We start from the raw sequence: 22,908 nt of genomic DNA on the forward strand, positions 1-22,908 counted from the left end.
TCTTTCCCCTGCTTCTAGAAATTCCACCTAGTCTATGCTAGGTATTTCATGTGCACTAATCTACTGAAACCTACAAAGAGACAGTGTCTTCACTTGCATTTTATTGATAAGGAAACAAAAACCAGGGCCAAATTTTACATGACATTGGTTCCTACTCTGCAATCCTCCACCTTCTCCCCCATAGTCCATTTCAGAAGTTCTAGGACTGAGGCTCGACATTTGTGTATTGTAAAGGAAGGAGCGGGGAGAGAAGGTTGGAATTCCCCCAGGGGATTCTGAAGCATACTGCCAATTAAAAACAAATATACCATGGTATTTTTTCCCCTGGGTCCTCTGCAGTTATCTGTCTTCTGACTCTCACAAAATTAAATTTGTGTCTATGTATCAGTGTGTATTTACCAGCCTCAATCTCAATCTCTGCTATTTGAAAACCACTGTTAAGAAAATGAAGATGAGCCATAGACTAGAAGAAAATATTTGTAAAATACATATCTAATAAAGATTTGTATCCAAAATATTAAGTCTCAAAACAGAATGTAAGAAAACATATACTAATATGACCCAGCAATACCACTCCTAATTATTTACCCAAAGGAAATGAAAACATGTTTATGTAAAAACCTACAGGAAAGAAATTCAGACTGCTTTTTTGGTTATAAAAAAAAAATGCATGCCCAGAAGATCATTAATATCATTATAAAAGACTGAATTCTGGGAACAAACATACGCAGAAAGCAAAATGATGAATCACTGAGTCCTGTCAATCTTAGTTGTCAATCAAGGAAGCCCACTTCTCTAAGAAAAGTAACCACCCACAGCAAATAAGGATAAAAACCCCAAAGGCTTTGTTACCAGGCCTTTTCAGCCATGCTTCTCTTGCTCAGGCTCACTTCCACTTCTGGAAGTGCACTTTACCTTCTAATAAAGCTTTTTTTTCCTACTGTAAAAAAAAAAAAGAAAGAAAGAAAATGCTACTAAAGACATTGCTCATTACATTACTCTGTCTCATAATGAAGATTCACATCTGAAATTACTTTTAGAATGGGTACTATACAATGCTGTTTCTTCAGATGCAGTAATGTTTGCTCCATTTCAATAATGGGACATACTTAACTAATCATACTCTATGATCAATCACAACATTAAAATGATCATCTCTATTTTCCTCTATCAGGATCCTTATTTCTTTTCATCTTTTTTCATATATATCTGCCTCATATTCATTGTGGAGTTGAATTTGAACAAACATGTATAAAGAAATTATATCCAGCATAATAAGTTCTTTCTTTTTATTAATTCCTTCTTGAGAATGAAGCTTTTTCCTCCTTTTGTTAGGAAACTGTTAAAGGTAGTACGTTCTTGCTAAAATATAGTATGTCTGAAAAACATCTATAGGCAAATGTCTATAAAAACTTTATTCGTAATCGCCAAAAAAACTAGAAACAACACAATTATCTTTAAACTGGCAAGTAGATAAACAAATTGTGGTACATCTATAAAATGGAAGATTGGTCACCAATAAATGCCAAAAACATGGATGAATATCAAAACGCATTATACTAAGTAAAAGAAGCAAAACTCGAAAGCCTGCATACTATATGACATCATTTATATAAATTTCTGAAAAGGCAAGATTATAGATTAGAAAACATCAAGGGCTAGAGGTAAGGGAAAGGCTAACTATTAATGGGCATGAAGGAATGTGGAGGGGGTGATGGAACTGTTCTGTATCTTTACTGTAATTACAGAATTATATGCATTTGTCAAAACTCTAGACAGGTCTTTAGGATATATGGTAAAAATGTCTAGATCGTTGGTCTAGATTGAGGGCAAATTTGCCGCACCCACCACCCCAGAAACATGTGGCAATGTCTGGAAATAGTTTTAGTTGTAACAAATAGAGAGCCAGTGCTACTGGCATGTAGTTGATGGAGGGCAAGTATGCTAATAAACATCCACAAAGCATAGGACAACTCTCCTCAGCCCCAACAAAGAATTATCCAGTCCAGATATTCCACTATCCAGTCAACAGTACCGAGGTGAGAAACTCCAATCTAGACTTTACACTGAACTTGTAAGGAGAGTAATCTCAAGTAAGGAAATAATAGTTTACTCCTTCATCCCCATTTCTATGTGAATCCTTTCCTAGTTTTCCCATCTCAGTTTATGTGCCACCAACTATCTAGTTTTTCAAGGTGAAAACCTATGGGTCAGCAGAGTTCTTTATTTCCCTAGTCATCAAATAAGTCCTACCAACTCCGCCTCCAAAATATATCACAACCAATTCTCACTATCTCTACCTACTCCAAACTATGATTACTTTCACACAAGGATTACACCAGTAGCCTAACTGACCCTGTTTCCCATCTTGCTCCCTGAAGTTCATCTTGTACACAGGAGCTCAAGGAATCTTTTAAAGAAATCATATTTTAAAACCACAAACTGTTTTCTAAGAGAAGTATCTGTCTCTTTCTACTCCACTCACTATCACATTATCCTATGCTATCTTATTTTGACTATCTGAAACTACTTTACCTATTTCTTGTTTATTCTCTATCTTGCCCCTACCATTAACATGAACCTCGCCTTTCCTGTTATTACTGTTTCTCCAGCACCTAAAACCATGCCTGATAAATGTCCTAAATACCTGTAGAATGAAAAAAAAATAATAAAAATCTCTTTCCGGTGGCCATTCTCTCACGGAAGAGGCCTGTAGGGAGCAGCCATGGTGCCCAGCCGAAATAGCACGATCCTGAAGCTCCACTTCCACAAGGACTGGCAGCGGCGTGTGGCCACATGGTTTAACCAACCAGCACAGAAGATCTACAGACACAAGGTCTAGGAGGCAAAGCGCACCACATCGCCCCGCGCCCTGCATCCTGACCCATCCGGATGCCCCACAGTGAGGTACCATGCCAAAGTGCAAGCCAGCAGGGGCTTCAGTTTGGAGGAGTTGAGGGTGGCCCGGACTGTTGGGATCTCGGTGGATCCGAGGAGGCGAAACAAGTCGACGGAGTCCCTGCAGGCTAACGTGCAGCACCTGAATGAGTACCGCTCCAAGCTCATCCTCTTCCCCAAGAAGCCCTCAGCTCCCCCAGATTGGAGACAGCTCTCCTGATTGGCTACCCAGCTGACAGGACCAATCATGCCCATACAGAATGTCTACAAGAAGGAGAAAGCCAGGGTTATCACAGAGGAGGAGAAGAACTTCAGGGCATTTGCCAGTCTTCGCGTGGCCCGTGCCAATGCCCAGCTCTTTGGCATCCAGGAAAAAAGGGCCAAGGAAGCAGAACAAGATGTTGAAAAGAAAAAATAAAGTACTGTTGGCAATTTGTGATTATTAAAAAAAATAAAAACAAAAACAAAAAAAAAAAAAAAAAAAACACTTCTCTACTGAGGTTGGTCTACTTGCTCTATTGGAGCCAAAGAGTAACAATACATCTCTGAAGGAAGAAGACAATCTCCTGAATTGAACCAATATTCCAATGTTAGTCAGCAAAAATAAACCCAACAAATTATGTCAGATGGTAGGTCATTAGAAGGGGGAAAAATTAGTTCTTTCCCCCAGATTTCAACCTGCTTCTTGGTTCCAAATAAAAGATGTCCTCTGCTTACGAGAAGACAGGCTGAAATGTTGCCCATTTCTCCTTGATCATCCATATGTAACAGTCAATTATATTTGTTTTATAATTCCTTCCTATTGTACTAAACTTTTAATAAAGTCTTGTTTAAAAGTCACCGCCTGGTCTCAGTTGTGCTGGGTGGAATTACACAAAGATTCTGTCTCCACATTGGAGATGCAGGGCCCAAAGGAACCAACAAAGCTAGCACAACAGTAACAAGATAATCAGAAAGAAACTCTCCCATGAAGGTAAAGTAAATTTCTAGGACAATCAGAGATGTGAGGCAACCTGCCTCTTGCCAAAGGGAGAGAATACAAACAACACCTATCTTGGGGAACTACATTAGTATTAAGGGAGCCAAACAGATGAACAGATTTTCATTTCCGAATATAAAGCAGTCTCCAAATGTATAAAATAAATGGGGTAGAGAAATAGAAAAGGGGGAGGGAAAAGAGTTTTAAAAGAAAGTAAGACAAAACAAGCAAAATGAGTACCAGAACTAGGGCGGTGGCCGTAGAAATAGTTAAAATTATATCTGAAGTAATCTCAAAGAGACTTAAAACTGCATTAAAAATTAAAATTAGATTAAAAAGAGAAAGGAAAGATGACTCAGAGGTTTCTAACTTGGGTGACTAGAAGACAATAATTATAAGAGACTACAAGAAGAAAAACAGGTATAGAAGTAATGGGGCACTATCTGAGAAAGCAATAACTTACCAAGGGAATAGAGTTCAGTTAAAAATTTTTTTTAAAAAAGAAGTTCCATTTTAAGCATATTGAATTAGCAATACTTGTTAAGAGAGCAAAATACAAGCAAAGCATACATTTGCAAACACAGGTTTTGAGTTTGAGAGACAAAAAAAAGAAGCAAAGAAGTAGAAAGGAAATCACATAATGTACTTAATGAGTGGTGTTTAAAACTACTACTGTAGCAGAGATTACTCAAGAATAATACAGGCCAAAGAAATAATAACTATTGGGCATGCAGAGTCAAAGATGACCTATAAAAAGCAATTCAAGAAAACAATAAGAATACCATCTTATAAATAAGAGAAAAGTTTCAAGAAGAAAATGGGCAATAAAGGTCAGATGTCTAAGAAAGATCAAATAAGAACTGCTCTGAAAAGCATCCATTAGATTTAATGATTATTAAGTCATTTCAGTAATCTTAAAGAGAATTTCAGTGGCAAAACAAAAGGAAAAGGCAGATGTGTGAGGAAGAAATGAGAAATACAAATGATACCATCTCAAAATGACTAACCTCAAAAAGCTTGCTTGAGTTCAGACTGTAGTCTCTAACTACCACTTCTCAATGAAAGGTACCAGGGCTTCTTGGAGTTAAAGCCAAGTCTGAGACAGTAATGTATAGGATGAGCCTAAGTACATCTTTTTGGCCAAGAATAGAAGAAATTTTCAAGGATTATTGGAGTTGAATCAAAAAGATACAGGTGCCAAAGTATTTTATTATTTTTGATGTTAACATAAATGAAATCATTTTCTTGATTTCTTTTTGGGATTGTTCATTGCTAGTGTATAGGAATACAAATGATTTTTCTATTTTTTTATCCTGAACTTTGCTGAGTTTGTTATTGTCACAGGATTTGTTTTTTTTTGTTTGAGGTGGATTTCTAGCATTTTCTACATATGTGATCATGTCATCAGTAAATAGAGATGGTTTTACTTCTTTCTTTCCAATTTGGATGCCTATTATTTCTTTCTTGCCTAACTGCTCTGACTAGCACTTTAAATACTATATTGAACAGCAGTGCCAAAAGATGGCATCCTTGTCATATTGTTGAACTAAGAGGAAAGTTTTCAGTCTTTCATCATCAAATATGATGTTGATTTTTCATATACAGCTTTTATCACATTGAGAAAACTACCTTCTATTCCTAGTTTATAATAAAAGGGTTTTCAAATGCTTTTTCTACATCAACTGAGATGATCATGTGGTTTTTATTCCTTCATTCATTAATGTGATACTTATGAAAAATTTAACCAAAGAGTTGCAAGACGTGTACATTGAGAGACTTGCACAAAACATTGCTAAAAGAAATTAAAGACCTAAATAGAAAGACATCACTGATTGGAAGACTTAACAGTGTCAGGATGATAACATGAACCAAGGGATTCACAAATTTAATTCACTCTCTATCAAAATCTCAATGGCATTTTTTGCAAAAAAGGAAAAAATCATCTTAAATTTCACATGGAATTTTAAGAGACCCCAAATACTCAAAACAATCTTGAGAAAGAAAAACAAAGTTGAAGGACTCACATTTTCCGATTTCAAACTTCTTATAAAGCTACAATAATCAAAACAGTGTAGTACTGGCACAAGACATACAAACCAATGGAACAGAATTGAGAGTCCAGAAATAAGTCCTTACATAGGCCACGATGAACTGAATGCTTGTGTCCCCCAAATTCCTATGTTGAAGCCTAAAAACTCAAATGTTATGATACTTGGAGATAAGACCTTTGGGAGATAATTAGTGTTTGATAAAACTTTGAGGGTAGGAATGTCATGATGGGATTAGCGTGTTTATAAAGAGACACCAGAGAGCTTGTTCGATATCTGAGCACACACAGAGATCATGAGAAAAGGCCTTGCAATGAAATCTATATTGCCAGCACCTTGATCGTAGACTTCCCAGCCTCTAGAACTGTAAGAAATAAGTTCTTGTGGTTAAAGTTACCCCATCTATGATGTTTTCTTACAGCAGCCCAAGCTGATTAATACAAAAGAACTGATTTCTGACAAGGGTGCCAAGATCACTCAATGGAGAAATTAAAGACACACGATATTCACATACAAAAGAACAAAATTACACACTTACATTATACCATACCATAAACAAAAATTAACTTAATGTAGATTAAAGACCTAAACTAAAGAGCTAAACTATAAAACTCTTAGAAAAAAACATATGGGAAAAACTACCTGATCCTGGATTTGGCAATGGTTTCTTAAATATGTCAACAAAAGCACAAGCTACAAAAAAGAAAATATAAATTGGACGTTACCAAAACTGAGAACTTAAGGATCAGAGGACATTATTGAGAGTGAAAAGACAGCCCATAGGATGGGAGAAAATATTTGCAAATCACATATCTGATAAGAGTTTGACATTCAGAATATATAAAGAATTCCTACAACAAAATAACAAACTATCCAATTAAAAACTGGGCAAAGGATTTAAATAGACATTTCTCAAAGGAAATGTACAAATGGCCAATAAGCACAAGAAAACATACTCAACACCATTAGTCATTAAGAAATACAAATCAAAACCACAATGAGATACCACTTTTGCAGCCACTAGGATAGCTATTATTGGCGGTGGGGGCGGGGGCGGGCGGTAGGGCGAAAGAAAGGAAGAGATAGAAAGCAGAAAAGGAAAGGAGGAAGGGAGGAAGGAAAGAGGAATGGTGCAACAAGAATTCATAGCATCATCTAATAAGATGACTATACACCCTAATTTATCCAGGACAGTCCCAGTTTTTGGTTATTATCCCAATGTAATTATTAAATAACAAATCCTTTAATTTTTAAAACTGTCTGATTAGAAACAAATTATATACAATCACTATTTATGAATTTTTCTTTCTTAAGAAACTGAACCTAAATCTCATCAAGCTCTACCAATTGAAGTTTTCAACCTTAGCTACAGACTGAAATGACTTGGGAAATTTTTTTTAACTACTGATGTCTACAATACACCCCATAAATTCTGATTTAATTGATCTGAAATGTGATAAAAATCAGGATATTTCAAAAGCTCTGCAAGTAATTCTAAAGTTTCAAACAGAGTTGAGAACCAATGCTCTAGATCTAACTACTAATTTGTGGGAAATATGAAGGGTAATTGAACGTATTAAACACAAGGACTCATCAGCCAAATCCAGAATGTAGGACATTCTCCTGGACAAATGACAGTTTTTTCAAAAATAAATAAATAGCATGAGAAAAACTGCAAGAGGTGTAGGATAGGGAGAGGAATGGTTAAAGAGAAACTAAGAGACATATATACCAAATGAAATGGTAAATCTTATTTGGATAATGATTTAAACAAGCCAACTGTAAAAAGATATTTAAAGAATCAGAAATCTGAACACAGATTGGATTAAAAAACTCTTAATTTTGTTAGGTGTTAACAGTTTTATGCTTGTATTCTTTAAAACTCTTAAGTTAGAAATACATACAGAAATATTTATAGATGAGACACCTGAGATTTCTTTGAAATTATTTCAACAAAAAAAAAAAAGGGAAAAATGTTAGATGAGACAAGAATGTGGCAAAATGTTGATAACTGTTTAGCTGTTAAAGCTAGGTAACAGAAATATGGGGTTTTGTTGCACCAATTTTATATTCTATATTTCTAGTGTATAGAAATTCATATATTCCAAATGAAACATAATTTTTTTAATTTTTGCCTATAAATATGTAGTATGTGAATACACACACACACACATTTAAATTTATAACACCATATGTTGGGAGACATAAAGAAATATGAACACATATGATCCTTGACCTCAAAAAGCTTATTTTAGTGGGCAGTCTATATGTTGGATAGAAAAAGTTTGCTGAGGTACTATCTTTAGTCAAAGGCAAGAAGGCAGCTAGCTAAGCTTCTGGGAAGCCAGAAAGATAGTAAGAATGAAATTAAAATAACATTCTATCTATTCCCTAAGCATAAGAAAATAGGTGGAGGTATTACTATCTCAGTATTGCTAAATACCAGAGACTGTACCATAACCTGACTTTGAAAAGCCCAAGCCCTTATTATTATATTGAGCCATATGCATTTTTGTAGTTCAAATAGTCAAATATTAGTGATTTTGTACGGCTCAACCTAATACTATGGTATTACAATAGTATACAATGCCCTCCTTTCTCTTCCCTTTGGTAAAATAATTACATACATTTAACTCATAGTAAACTAATCAAAATATTTCAAGGAAATGGTAGTCTTCATTAAATAGTGGTTGGTTCCCTGATGTAGAATTCAAAAATATCTTCTAAATATCTGTAGAAATTGCAATTTTACATTTTCCTGCTTATATTTTCTTAACAAGAAAATCATTCCGTTTTCAAAGGAAGCACAAACTTTATCTTTAAAATCAATCTTAAATTTCAAATATCTAGTGTATATTTTCTTAAAAATAAACCTTTAAGTTATAAAGATATGTTTTAAGGTTATTTCAAATGAGAATATTTCTTAGGCAAAAAGTTAATTTGGTGCTTGAGAAGTAATTTACATCAATTTGATTTAAATATAATACAATTTATTTTAACCACCAAAAATTCCAGATAACTAATTCTGGACCTATACTATTATTATATATTACATGTTATATATATTATGTGTATATGACATGTTATGTAATTATTTCATAATTATATTATACACTAACGTATTACATATAAGTATATACAATTAGAGATTATATATAACGAAATACACAGTAATTATTGTATTACATATTATAATGAATTCCAACTCATACTATTTATCAAATAGTAAATTTTTCAAGTAGTACTCGACCTTGGTTTAGCCTATTATATTACAACCTCGAGGAAAAAAAAATCTGTGCCTTTTCAAATGGTCTTTTCAAATGCTCTCTATATAAAGAGCCAATATATTCTTAAAGCAGATGATTTACATTGTGTACACATGACCTGCAAATATTTTTAATATGTACCACCATGTTTTTAAGTAACACATTTAGCAAAAAGATAAAAGATAAAAAAATTCATTATGAGGAATCAACCTTTAGCAAATATTATAAAATATTAGACGACAGAAATCCAAAACTCCACAATCTCATCACATAATAAAATCAGTTTCATTTTCATGTTATTTTCTATTTTTACATATTTACAATATAAATAACACTGTATAGTCTACATTTTCATCTACTATCATACCACAAATATTTTTCCATTTTACAAAAATTTCCCGCTTATTCTCTATTTCCTTTCTCATCCCCACCCCCTGAAGGTAGTTAATGGTGTATCCTGCACAACTTTCTCCAAGTTCATACACATACCCCTATAGACACATGTAGAAAGTGGAGAAAGGACAGTTTCTTCTTACAAAAATGGAAGCATAATATTTATAAATGTGCTTTATCTTTCTTTTAAGCACACCAAACATATATACCTCAAATATACAAAGAAGTTTAAATACGAAAATGGACACAACTTACCAGACCACGTAATAACATACATTTACAAAGGTTATTATTTTCTATGTAAACTGAAAAGATAAGGATTTCACAAGAAAATATGGCCACCAGATTTAGTTAGAATATTTTATGTTTATTATGATCTCCAAGCATAAAATAATTCTACCACTTGCAATAAACCTACCTAATGAATTTTAAAACATTTTCCAAAAAAAATTTTACAATATTAAAAAATTCATAATATTTCAAAAATATCCTGACTTTAAAGTAAGAGAGAGAATGTGTTTTTAATACTGGCCTTCATATGAACTTGGCTCTTTCTACAGCAGAGATGGCTGATGCATATAGTTCTGACACCCACCACATATTCTGCTTCCCCAAGTTCACAAATTGAGACTGGCATACAGAAATGGTCTGAAAAGAAATTAATCCTATCTAATTAATACCTACTATTCTAATTGTCCACAAGCATGAAAATAAGACATCAGGCAGGCCTAGAAAGCACTTTAAGATTGTTAATCCAATGGTGTTAAAATATACTTTTCCACCTAACCATAACAGAACAATCGGAAGATCCCTAAATCTGGAGCCAAAGAACTTTGGTATATAGTGGATGTTAAGAAAGATTTACAGAAGCTTCTAAATTACAAAGCAAATAACTTGGTAACCAAGCCATAGAGCCTCTACTCTAACAGGTAAAGCTTTCTTACCAAAAATCAATGTAAGTCTTTTGAGTTCCTATTGTGTGGAGGTCATAGAGATGCAAAAAGCAATGAAATGGGCTTTACCCCAAAGGAATTCACAATTTAGCAGGAAAGCCAGAATGTATTATCCTAAATGGTCATAAACAACAGCACAATGCCTAGTATACAGTTAGTCAACTAGCATATTTCCTCAACAACTTTTTGTGACGTGATTATAAAAGTCAAAGGCGGTAAACGTCATAAATACAATATCATGTTAAATGTGCAATTTCAGATTAAATAACCTAAAGTTATTATCTAGGCGTATGTAGTTTGTTTAACTACCTCAAGGCAAACAGTCACATTATTTTAAAAGATATGATACTGTATAGTCTCCGCTAATCTGCTTGGAGTACACAAATGAAATCCACATGGAGTTTATCGCATGCACACACACACAAAGAGAAAAAGCAAACATGTACCAAGTGTATCATTTAGGACAACCATACTGAGCATTCTAGCCAAATATCAAAAACAACATGAACTATGAAGCCCAAAAGATACTGAATGTAGCATTCCACCACAATGAAACTAGTAAAATAATGGGGAAACCTGTACAAGTGCTGTATTTCATGGTGTTAAAAAAAAATTGTTAAAAGTTTAGACAGCTACCAATATGGCACCTTTTAAATGTACTAAAAGAGAAAGAATGTATTTAAATCTAGTTGAATTTGTTACCAAAGTCCATAGATGTTTTCTAGAACATTCTCTTACAAGGAGAATGAAAACAGCATTAGCAGCTGGATTCCGAGATCTACCTGAATGAACTTTACATATCTGAAGTAATTTACCCTATATATTTTAATTGGTTGACCATATCCCATACACCTTTACTCAAGCATATTGATGATCCAGTTTAAAACCCCAGCTTGAAGAAAAATTTTTAATTTCAAAACATATGCATTCCATACCCAATATTTATATTAAATGAACGATCTGAACATAATATCATACATCTTAACTTGTTTTATTTATGACTAGTGCATGAGGATCTAAAACATAAACCTATCAATATTAAATTTTAATTGCTCAAAATACGATGAAATGCATTAAGATAACCAACGAATGAATAAAGGGATAGCTATATGGATAAATACGCAATGTTAATGGTAAATCTAGGTCATGGGGTATATAAATGCTCTCTGTAAATTTTTCAATTTCACTGTGTAGTTAAAAATATTTTCCTAATAAATTGTTTAAAAAAATACTACCTGACACTTTTTTGGTTATTCATAATTTAAGCTTTTAATGCGAGAAACACAGATTAAAGAAACTCCTATGTGGCATCCAACACAAGCAATGTAGTTGGAACAAACCTGGATGGAAATCCCAGCTTGATATCTTAACTATATTCTCTTCATTACTTAACCCCTCTATGCCTACATTACCTCATCTGCAAAATGGGTTTTATGTGGAGTTAATGTTAAACTCTTCCTATAAAGCACAATGCCAGGCACATAATAATAAAAATGTCAATTGTAATATCATTATGAGATTGCCAATTGTATGCTAATTCGAAAGGGCATTCTCAATAAAGCTTAAGAAATTTTTTACATGGTTGGCTTAACACTAATTTGATCATTTTGAGATCATTCCCAAAGAGAAGAATCCTGATAGGAAACTCACTGCTAAACATGTTATGGGGGAAAGAAAGCAAAAGTCTGAAAAATCCTGCTCAATCGATAATACAGTATTGTTCTCCATCTGAAAAAAAATCATCCAGAATTAAATAAAAGTTTCAAGACAAACTTTAAAAAGCACTCAACAACTGCTATATAGAATTGGCTTCACCTCTGCAGGTTGGTTGGACACATCCCTGTGATGACAAAACTTGTCATACTCTTCCACGTTCTTAATTGTTGGAAAAGAAAGTAGACTAGAACATGGCATTTATAGTTGCCAAAAGCTTTCTCCTATATCAGGACATGCCAAAGACCCCACTTCTTCACAGGTAAGAGAGCACCACCTCCACCTTGGTCTAGATAACGGTTATAGGGGGAGGAAGAGTAAAGGAGGCAGGAAAATTAATTCGCGATGGTGTTACTGACGAACCCTCTTGATTATCCCTCATGAGACCCCTTCACGACTTATTCCCGCCACCACCACCCCCCACCGGACCTCTCCCCAGTTAAACTTCGAGACTGATTTACTAAAGATTCTCTTAAGAATCTGACACCATCCCTCCACTGGCCCAACTAACCCACCCCCAGTGCTGGAAAAAATTTTTAAAGCAAACAACAGCCCCCGCCCCTCCCCCTCCCAACCAACAGCAAATCTTTGTCCCACCTGCCGAAGGACCACTCTCCAGCGCGCTCCAGACCCAACGTTGCCTTAGTCCTGCCAGCAACCATTCCCCAACCGGTACTCGGCGACCCCTCCACGAGCTTGCGCTTGGCCCATTCTCGGCCCCGGGACGCGGCCCCCGCCCCGCCCCCCGCCGCCCGAGTTTTGCCTCACCTCACCTACCCTCTTTCGGGGGCCGGACTCCACCTCTCTCTCCGCCATGTTGGGCCCCGCTTGGAACCGCTGCGGCTCCCGGCGCGGTGGCGGCGGAACCTCTCGGGCCCCCGTCCCCCGCCCACACAGCAGGCACGGCCGCCTCGCGGTAGCTTCCCGGGACCCGGCCGGGCCTGGAACTGAAAGTGGGGAGGGGGCGGATGCCGCGCGCCGGGTCGGAGATCTTGAGATCCCACGGGTGCGTGCGTGGGCGGTAGCGCCTACCAGGGGAAAGTGGGGGCTGGGACTCGGGGGGTTAATGGCCTCCAAGGGGCCCCGTGAGTAGGATTATTTTCTCTCAGAGAAATTCCTCCGCCTGCGGTTTCTTAAAGGGATCAGTAAACCAGCCCCTTGCGCGCGTCCCTGATGCGCAGGCGCACCTTAAGCCCCTCCTTCCTTTCCCACCAAGCCCCCGGTCCGGAGCGTGCGCGGTAAGTGGCCCAGGGTAGGCCAAATCCTGCAAGTCTCTTTGCTGCCAGCAGCTGCTCCCACCACTCAACTATGGCCGCTGCCTTAAAGGGACCATGACGCAGGGATGAAGGAAGAATAAAAGAAATTAATGAAAGAGCTGTCTGGAGAATTGGGTGAAATGTCATTGATGGTTCCAGATCACCATCTTACACCTGACTGCGGAGATAACCATTGTAAAGAGAAAATGGTGGTGAGCTGAAGTTCTCAGTGGACCTCTGGACGTGAAGAATCCCAACCGATGAGAGAACAGCCAGACATCTTGAGGAGACTTGCCTTTAGACAGCTTGATCTGAAGCACAGGACATAGAACATTAAGAGCCAACTCTGATAGCCTAACCTTAAAGTCAGATCCTTTGGTGACTTTGAAGACTGAACCAACAACTGGAGATAATTTCCTCAATAGTAATTTGTCCTTAGAATTTCTAAATCGAGAAGGATCTTAGGAACCATCTACTCCAGTGCTCCCAATGGTAAAATTGCAGCCTAGTCAAGGGAAGTAATTTGCCCCAGTGCACCTGGAAGTTGGTGTGAAATTAAAGTCAAGATTTGACGAGTTACATTTATCCAGGCTTTTTCATGCACCAAGCTGTCTTCAAAGCAAGAGATAAATTTGTTTTAAAATAGAAGATTAAAAATGAAAGTTCCATGATATTTTAAGAAAATTATAATAATTCTCAGAAGATGTGTGATGATTTGCAGATATTTTGTGTCCTTATTGACCTCCATTGAAGGAGCTTTGAGAATCTGACTTGAAGGAGAAGCACCTTGATCTCTAAACAGACACCTGGGATTTAGATTTGGGTATATCTTGCTCTGAAACCAAAGCTGAGGATGGCTGAAGAGAATGTGGACTTGTTTCATTCCTCTTTATCCATTTCAGTCCTTTATCCATTTCAGTCCCCTATCCTCAGGTGGACAAAATTGCCCTAATGGAGTTCATGATGCTAGCTTAGGGGAATCATATAGGAAGTTCAAAGAAGGTACCCCTGGAGATCATTCACCTGGACAAAAAAAGAAAAAATTCAAAAGCAACTCCTAAAATCACAGGATAATGAGATGTGAACTTCTGTACCTCCCCTTAACTTTTGCGTATCACCGGGTAGCTATTTTGAAACAACTTTCTTAATCCATCACATTTTGCTGAAAAGTACCTGTGAAATTGCTAGAAATTTCCATGCTGGTCCTTGCTTAGGCCTGGTCATCTTTATTTTCCTGGATAAGAAAGAAGAGAGAACCACACACACAAAAAAAACGTATTTCAGCCAGAATTTTACAAACATATCAGAGTTCCATGTTCAAGACCAGAAGGAAATAAAAAGAGAAGCCAAGAAAAGATAGTTCCAGGGAGTGTGGGGTTTATTGGTAATGGAATACTCCCTTCTAATAAAATCTGATGACTTAAAATGAAGTTGCCAAATTTGAAGTGGAAATTGGGAACTCATAAGCCTGCTCACCCAACCTCCCCTTTTCCTCTAGCTTCTTTTCATGCCCCTTCCTGCCATTAGAGAAATGTTGCATTTTTCAGAACACGGTTTGAAGACAAATTTCATTCAACTCCACATTTTAAAGATGGAGCCACTGAGGCCCAGAAGGATGTGACTTGCTTGAGATCACCCAAAGGATTAGTAACAGAATCAGGGCTAAAACAAGCATCTTGACCCCTAGCATAAGGCTGTCTCCTATTATTAGACTGTTCCTAGAGATATTGAGAATATATTGGGAATTGAACAATGGGCAGGATTTGTGCAGTCCAGATAATATACAAACATACCATGAGTGTTCAGCACAGTCATCTATATGGGGGAGGGAGAAAAGAGAAAAGCAACACTTGGTGAGCTTGTTAAAGTTAATCATATTATCCTAATTTCATAGAGGGTTTATAGCAATTAAATGACTAGTCCAAGGTCTTTCGACAGAGAAGGTGACCCAGAATTCAACATTTTTTTTCTGGCTTATTCAAATATATCAAAGTGGAGGTTGCAAACTGGTGACCTTGTAGATAAATCTGTCCCACAGACGTATTTGTTTTGCAGCAGGTATAGCTATCTGATCTTGGTCAAGTTACTTGCTCTGTGCCTCGGTTTCCTCATCTGTTAAGTGGGTTGTCTTAAACCACTCTTGGTTCCTAGCACCATAAAAAATATATATTTTTTTAATTTTTTGAATTTTTGAAGTATATGTCAACGCTTAAAATGGGATATTCTACATACAAATCCAGTTTTATGACTTCTCTTTAAAAAGAATGGTATAATATTTTGCAAATATCAAACTGACTCATTTTAATTTTCTTCTTTAGATAGTATTTTATTATAGACCCTTGCTTGTAGTGTAGTTTTGAGATTTACTCCCCTACTCAGGCAAGAGTGGAATAGGAGTCATGGATAGAAAAAGAATTTACTAAATTTCCTTAATTTTATTTAACCTACGAAGTTCAGCACATAGTTAAGTATCTCATAGACTTCTTCCATACTCCAGAGGAGATGCTCCTTCCATCTAGAACAGCTAAGCCATGAAGCTGTGACATAGAGAAATAAAAAGAAAAGCCTGACTCTTAAAGGGTAGAGGGAAGAAGGAAGAGAGAGATAAGAAAGGCAGTGATTGAGAGACACGTACCCCTATCTTCCCACACCACCTCTTCAAAATAGAAAGCATTCTTGCTTTGCTTCTGTTTAGAATTCCAAGGAGAGATGATATGTGGGTTATGCCCACTCCAACAAGCAAACAGCCACATATGAGTAAAAGTGATGGCCCAATGTAGTTGAGAAGAGAGAAAAGACCTACCTTTAGCTCTTCAGAGTGTCTATTTGCACCCTCAGAGAGGTGGATCCAAGTTTTGTGGGTCTTGAGGCTTATGTAATGGAGATTGGGAGGAGGTTTTCGAAGAAATAGAACACAAAATTTCATATACAAAATTAGATACAAGGTCTTGGAAGGAGCTCTGCAAGTGAGTGGTCCTTTGTTCCTGTGTGATATGGAATGTATATAGACGTTCCCACATACCCTGTGGAGATATAGGAATGTAGCTAAGAGAACAGGCTGGCAAATGCAGGGGGAAGTAGCTTTGTAGATATCACTGGACAAGGAGATCTACAGACTTGAACTGCAACATTGGCTCTTCCTTGTGTCTCCAGCCTGCTGACTTACCCTGCAGATTTTAGACTTGCCAGTCTCCATGATCATGTGAGCCAATTCCTTAAAATTAATTCCTCTCTACATATACACACATCCTATTGGTTATATTTTTCTGCGGAACCCTAACTAATACAAGTAATGAGCAACCAGTGATTACTTTTCCAAAGGAAGAAACAAGGACTATCATTTTTGAGCATCTACTGTATGCCAAATACTCTCTTCCAGTTGATAACTTGCAGGCAATAGTATATTTCTTAAAGAAAATTTAAAACACAGACAAGAAAATAAAGAAGAAAATTAAAAGCCAATACATCTCTATTGACCAAAGTAGATGATCATTGGCAATTGTTTTTGGTTTTTATATCTTTCATATTTATCTCTTGCTTTTTTCACTTAATGTAGCATAAACATATTACCATGCTGATAAAGATTACCTTACAGCATTTTTGATTGCTTCATATATTCCATTGTGTGGCTATAACATATATTTTTCCCAGTTCCCTTTTATGGGACATTGAGGTGTTTTCCAGTTTTCTTTTTTACATTAACATTATAATAAATAACATTACAGTAAATATCCTTTTGCACACAGCTTTGCAAACACCTTAAATAGTTCCTTAGGATAAATTCCTCAATTTAGAATTGCTGGGTCAAAGATGATGGCTTTTGATACATGCCGCCAGATTGCCTTCCAGAAAGATATCAGTTACACTTTCACCAGCAGTGTCAGCTTACTACGAGCTCCCATACTAGGTACTACATTTTTTTAAATAACTAAAATATAACATATATAGGAAAGTGCACAAATTATAAATATATAACTCATTTAAAAAATATAAAATATATATACTATAAAACTTACTATGTTATTTTTAAGAGTACAATTCATTGGCATTAAGCACATTCACATTGTTCTGCAACCATCACCACCATTCAATTTAGGAATTCTTTTCATCTTATAAAACTATAACTCTATGCCAAAAAAACCCACCAATAACTTCCCATTGTTTGATGATTTTTTAAAATATAAAACCAGCTCCCAAATCAATATATAAAATATTACAAACTTCCCTATAGCTCCCCTAAGTATCTCCTTCTAGTAACTAAACCCACATACAAAGGGGTGACTTCCAGTTGGGATCTGTTTATAACAATGCCGACTTGATAAATTAATGGTAACTTACTGTTAACTTAATTTCTTTGAATTATTTAAGGAAACTGAACTCTTTAAAATATGACTTTTGACCATTTGCATTTCTTCTTTAAGAATTGGTACCACATTATTTTACTTAATCTTCACAAAACCCAGGGAAAGAAAATCAACAAAACCAAGAATTGGTTCTTTGAAAATATTTACAAAACTTCAGCTATATTGACTAAGAAAAAAAGAGAAGACTCAAATAAGTAAAATCAGAAATGAAAATAGGGCCATCATTACCAAGTCTACAAAACTAAAAAGGATCATAAGATATTATTATGAATAATTATATACCAACAAAATTGGATAACTTAGATGAAATGGATAAATTCCTAAAGACACATAACCTACCAAGACAGAATAATGAAGAAATAGAAAATCTGAAGAAACCTAACTCGCAAAGAGAATGAATGAGTAATAAAAACCTCCCCAAAAGAAAAGCCCAGGATCAAATGTATTCACCGATGAATTCTACCAAACTTTTGCAGAATTAACATTAATCCTGCTCAAACTCTTCCAAAAACTGAAGAGTTGAGAACACTCACTAAACCATTCAAGAGGTCCGTATTACCATGATACTAAATCCAGACAAATACATAAGAAAATTGTACCTATATCCCTTATGAACACTGATGTAAAAATTCTCAACAAAATACTAGCAAACAAAATTCAGCAGTATATTAAAAGGATTATTTACATGACCAAGTGGAATTTATTCCTAGAATTCAAGGATGGTTCAACATATGAAAATCAATCAATGTAATATATCACACTACCAGAATTAAAGGAAAAAAACACACAGTCATCTCAATTAATGCAGAAAAACATTGACAAAATATAATACCCATTTATAATAAAAAAAAATCAACAAACTAGGAATAGAGGGACGCTATCTAAACATAATAAAGATTACACATGAAAACGAACTGCAAACATCGTACTCAACAGTGAAATACTGAAAGCTTTTCTGCTAAAATCAGGAATAAGGTAAGGATGCCCACCTTCATCATTTATACACAATGTGGTAATGAAAGTTCTAGACAGAGCAATTAGGCAAGAAAAAGAAATAAATGGCATCCAAATTAAAAGGAAAGTAGTAAAAATTTCTCTGTTCACAGGTAATATGATCTTATTTGTAGAAAGCCCTAAAAATTCCACAAAAAATCTGTTAGAACTAATAAATGAATTCAGCGCAGTAGCAGGATACAATGTCAACATACAAAAATCAGTTGCATTTCTACATGTCAGCAATGAACAATCTGAAAAGGAAATTACAAAAGTAATTCTATTTGCAATAACATCAAAATACAATAAATATGTAGAAATTAATCAAGGAGGTTAAACATGTGAATGATGAAAAGTAGAAAATAATCTAAGAGAAAAAAGACATAGGGAAATGGAAACATGTTTATGGATCCCATGTTTATAGATTGAAAGACTTAATATTGTTAAGATGTCAATACTACCCAAAGTGATCTATAGAGTCAATGCAATTCTTATCAAAATCTCAATGACTTTTTTTACAGAACTAGAATAATCCATCCTAAAATTCCTACAGAATCTCAAGGTACCCCGAATAGCCAAAACCATCCTGAAAAAGAGCAAAGCTGGAAGACAGAAAACTTATTACAAAGCTAAATTAATCAAAAGAGTGTGGTACTGGTATAAAGACAAACATATGGACCAATGGAATAGAATAGAGGGCTCAGACAAAAACCCTTGCATATATGGTAAAATGTTTTCTACAAGACTTTATTGAGGTCATTCAATGGGAAAAGAATAGTCTTTTTAACAAATAGTGTTGGGAAAACTAGATATCTACATGCAAAAGGATGAATTTGGACCCTTACCTTATACGATATACAAAAATTAGCTTAAAATGGATCAAAGACCTAAACATAAGAGCTGAAACTATAAAACTCTCAGAATAAAACATAAAGGAAAAGCTTCATGACATTGGATTTGGCAACCATTTCTTGGATATGATATCAAAAGCATAGGGAACAAAAGAAAAAATAGATAAATTGGACTTCATCAAAATTAAAAATATTTGAGTATCTACCACTGAGTGAAAAGGCAACCCACAAAAAGAAATGAAATATTTTCAAATTATATATCTGATAAGGAATTGATATCTAGAATATATAAAGAACTCCTACAAATCAACAACAAAAAACAACCAAAGAGCTTGAATAGATGTTTCTCCAATGAAGATATACAAAAGGCCAATAAGCATAAGAAAAGATGCTCAACATCACTAGTCATTAGGAAAATGCAAATCAAAGCCATAATAAGACACCACTTCACACACATTAAGATGGCTACTATTGAAAAAAAAAAACAAAAACAGAAAATAAAAAATGTTGGTAAGAATGTGGAGAAATTGAAAACTATATGCATTGTTGATGGGAATGCAAATGGTGCAGCCACTGTGGAAAAGGGTATGACAATTCCTGAAAAAATTGAACATAGAATTACTATATGAATCAGCATATCTGCTTCTGGATATATATTCAAAAGAAGTGAAAGTAGAGACTTGGACAGATTTTGCATATCCATATTTATAGTAGCATTATTCATAATAGCTAAAAGGTGAAAGGAACCTAAGTGCCCAACAACAGATGAATGGATAAACAAAATGTAGTATATCCATACAATGGAATGTTATTCAGCCTTTAAAAAGGTAGGTTTTTTTTTTTTTTTTTAGGCGAGGCAACCCTTGGTTGACCTCACATATTGAAGGACCTTGTCAGCTAACAATCCCTTATTTGTGTGTGTGTGTGTGTGTGCCTACAGCACCTGGTCTTCCTAGGTGGTCTCCCATTCAAGTACTAACCAAGCCTGACCCTGCTTAGCTTCCGAGATCAGACGGGATCGGGCTTGTTCAGGGTAGCATGACCGTAGACTAAAAAAAAGAAGGAAGTTTTGACACCTGGTACAGCATGGATGAACCTTGAAGAATTATGCTATATGAAATAAGCTCATCACAAAAGGACAAATATTGTATGATTCCATTTACGTAAAGTATCTAGAATAGTCCAATTCACAGAAACAGGAAGCAGAAGGATGGTTGTCAGAGGTTGAGGGAAGAGGATAATGGAGATTTAGTGTTTAATAGATACAAAGTTTCAATTGAGGAAGAGGAAAAAGTTCTGGAGATGGACGATGGTAACGGTTGCCCAATAATAAATGTGCTTAACACTATAAAACTGTACACTTAAAATGGTTAAAATAATAAATTTACCACAATAAAATAAAATAGTGAGGCAAATAACTTACCCATTTTATAGATGAAAAAATTAAGGTCTATCAAGATTATGTGACTTTACACAGCTAGGAAGTAGAAAAGATATTCAAATCCAAGGCATTTAAACACCAACGCTTATGTTCTTTCCAGTATATCAGTTTTTGTTTGTTTATTTGTTTTTTAAGGTAAAATTTAGATATGGTGAAATGCATAGATCTAAAATACGTAATTTAATGAGTTTTGATAAATTTATATACCCATGTAACCACCACCCCAATCCAGATAAAGCACATTTCCATGAATCTAGTAGGTGCCCTCATGCCCCCTTCTGCTCAATTCCCATCCCCTTTAGACAATCATATCTTGATTTCCATTACCTCAGATTAGTTTTACCTGTTCTTCAACTTCATACAAATGAAATTGTTCAGTTGTATTTTTTTGTGTTTGACTTTTTTGGCTCAACATGTTTTTGATGTTCATTCACGTTGTTGCTTGTATCAGTAGTTCATTCTTTTATTGCTGAGTAATATTCCATCTTGTGAGCATGCCACAATTTGTTTATTCTTTCTCTTACTGATGGACATTTGGGTTTTTCCGGTTGTTGACTCTTATGAATAAAGCTACTAAAAACATTTTTTCACAAGTCTTTTTATAGATATATTTTCATTTCTCTTCTCGTGTGACTTTCTTCAGCCAATGACACAATAGCAACTGGAAAAGTAAGCACTTTTCTCTTCCTCTTTCTAATCTTGCCATTACCCTAAGAACAAACAGAGGTTAACCTGCTGGAAGACAGAGACCATGTGGAGAGGAGCCAAGTCATCCCAACTGAAACCATTCTAGACTAGCCAACCTAATCCGTAATCATGGCTATGGATTCATGAACAAATCCAGGTGAGATTAACCTAGCTTAGCCCAGGTCAACAGAACTGCCCAAGTGACTCACAGAGTCATGATCAATAATAAACGACAGTTATTTTAAGCCACTGAGTTTTGAGGTGGTTTGATATACAGAATTGTTGTGGCAATAGATAATTTATACACATCTGTACCAGTTTTCTATTGCTGCATAACGAATTACCAGAAATTTAATGGATTAAAACAGCACAAATTTATTACCGCATAATTTTTATATGTCAGAAATCTGGGCATGAATTAGTTGGGTCTTCTGCTCTACTCTTAAGCTGAAATCAAGATGTCAGCCAGGACTTCCATCTCATCTGAAGCTCAAGGTCCTCTTCCAAGTTTACTGATTATTGGCTAAATTCTATTCTTTCTAGTCATAGGACTGAAGCCCTCCGCTCCTAGAGGTCACCCACCATTTTCTGTCACATGGTCTCTATGACATAGCAGTTGGCCTTTCAAGGCCAACAGGTGAGAATCTCTGGTGCTTCAAATATCTATGACTTCTATCTCTGACCTCTAGACCCCTTTTTAAAGAGTCCAACTAATTAGGTCAGGCCCACCCAGGATAATTTCCCTTTTGATTACCTTAAAGTCAATGGTTTAGGGATATTATTATATCTCCAAAATGTCCTCACTTTTGCTATATAAGATGATCTAATCAACAAAATTATATCCCACCATATTTACAAGTCCACCTATACCTTAATGAGAGGAGATTCTACAAAGTGTATACACCAAGGGATTGAAATCTTGGGAGCCAACTTAGAATTCTGCTTACCACAATATCCAAACGCAAGACACTCGAACAATTTTTAAAGAAAAAAAAAATTTATTAAGCAATGAAAATACATAATAAACAATAAAAACAGATGTACATAATATATAATGATACATGTC

General features: G+C 35.5%; 1 protein-coding gene, 1 non-coding gene and 1 pseudogene across 2 annotated transcripts in view; 1 reads left to right on the forward strand and 2 right to left on the reverse strand.

Moving 5' to 3' along the window:
- ZMYM4 (zinc finger MYM-type containing 4) overlaps window positions 1-13,436 on the reverse strand; it is a 143,183-nt gene extending 129,747 nt beyond the window's left edge. The window contains exon 1 of the mRNA XM_006924252.3: window positions 13,028-13,436. Coding sequence (XP_006924314.2) covers window positions 13,028-13,066 — 39 coding nt within the window. The 5' untranslated portion in view covers window positions 13,067-13,436. The remainder of the gene's footprint in view (window positions 1-13,027) is intronic.
- Window positions 993-3,348, forward strand: LOC112472921 (annotated as a pseudogene).
- Window positions 13,437-20,645: 7,209 nt separating the features above from the next.
- Window positions 20,646-20,764, reverse strand: LOC112472984. Its single transcript, XR_003043874.1, has one exon. It is a non-coding gene; the product is annotated as a 5S ribosomal RNA (ribosomal RNA).
- Window positions 20,765-22,908: the final 2,144 nt, after the last annotated feature.

This window comes from Pteropus alecto, unplaced genomic scaffold (genome assembly GCF_000325575.1).
Source record: "Pteropus alecto unplaced genomic scaffold, ASM32557v1 scaffold39, whole genome shotgun sequence".
NCBI classification, from domain to species: domain Eukaryota; kingdom Metazoa; phylum Chordata; class Mammalia; order Chiroptera; family Pteropodidae; genus Pteropus; species Pteropus alecto.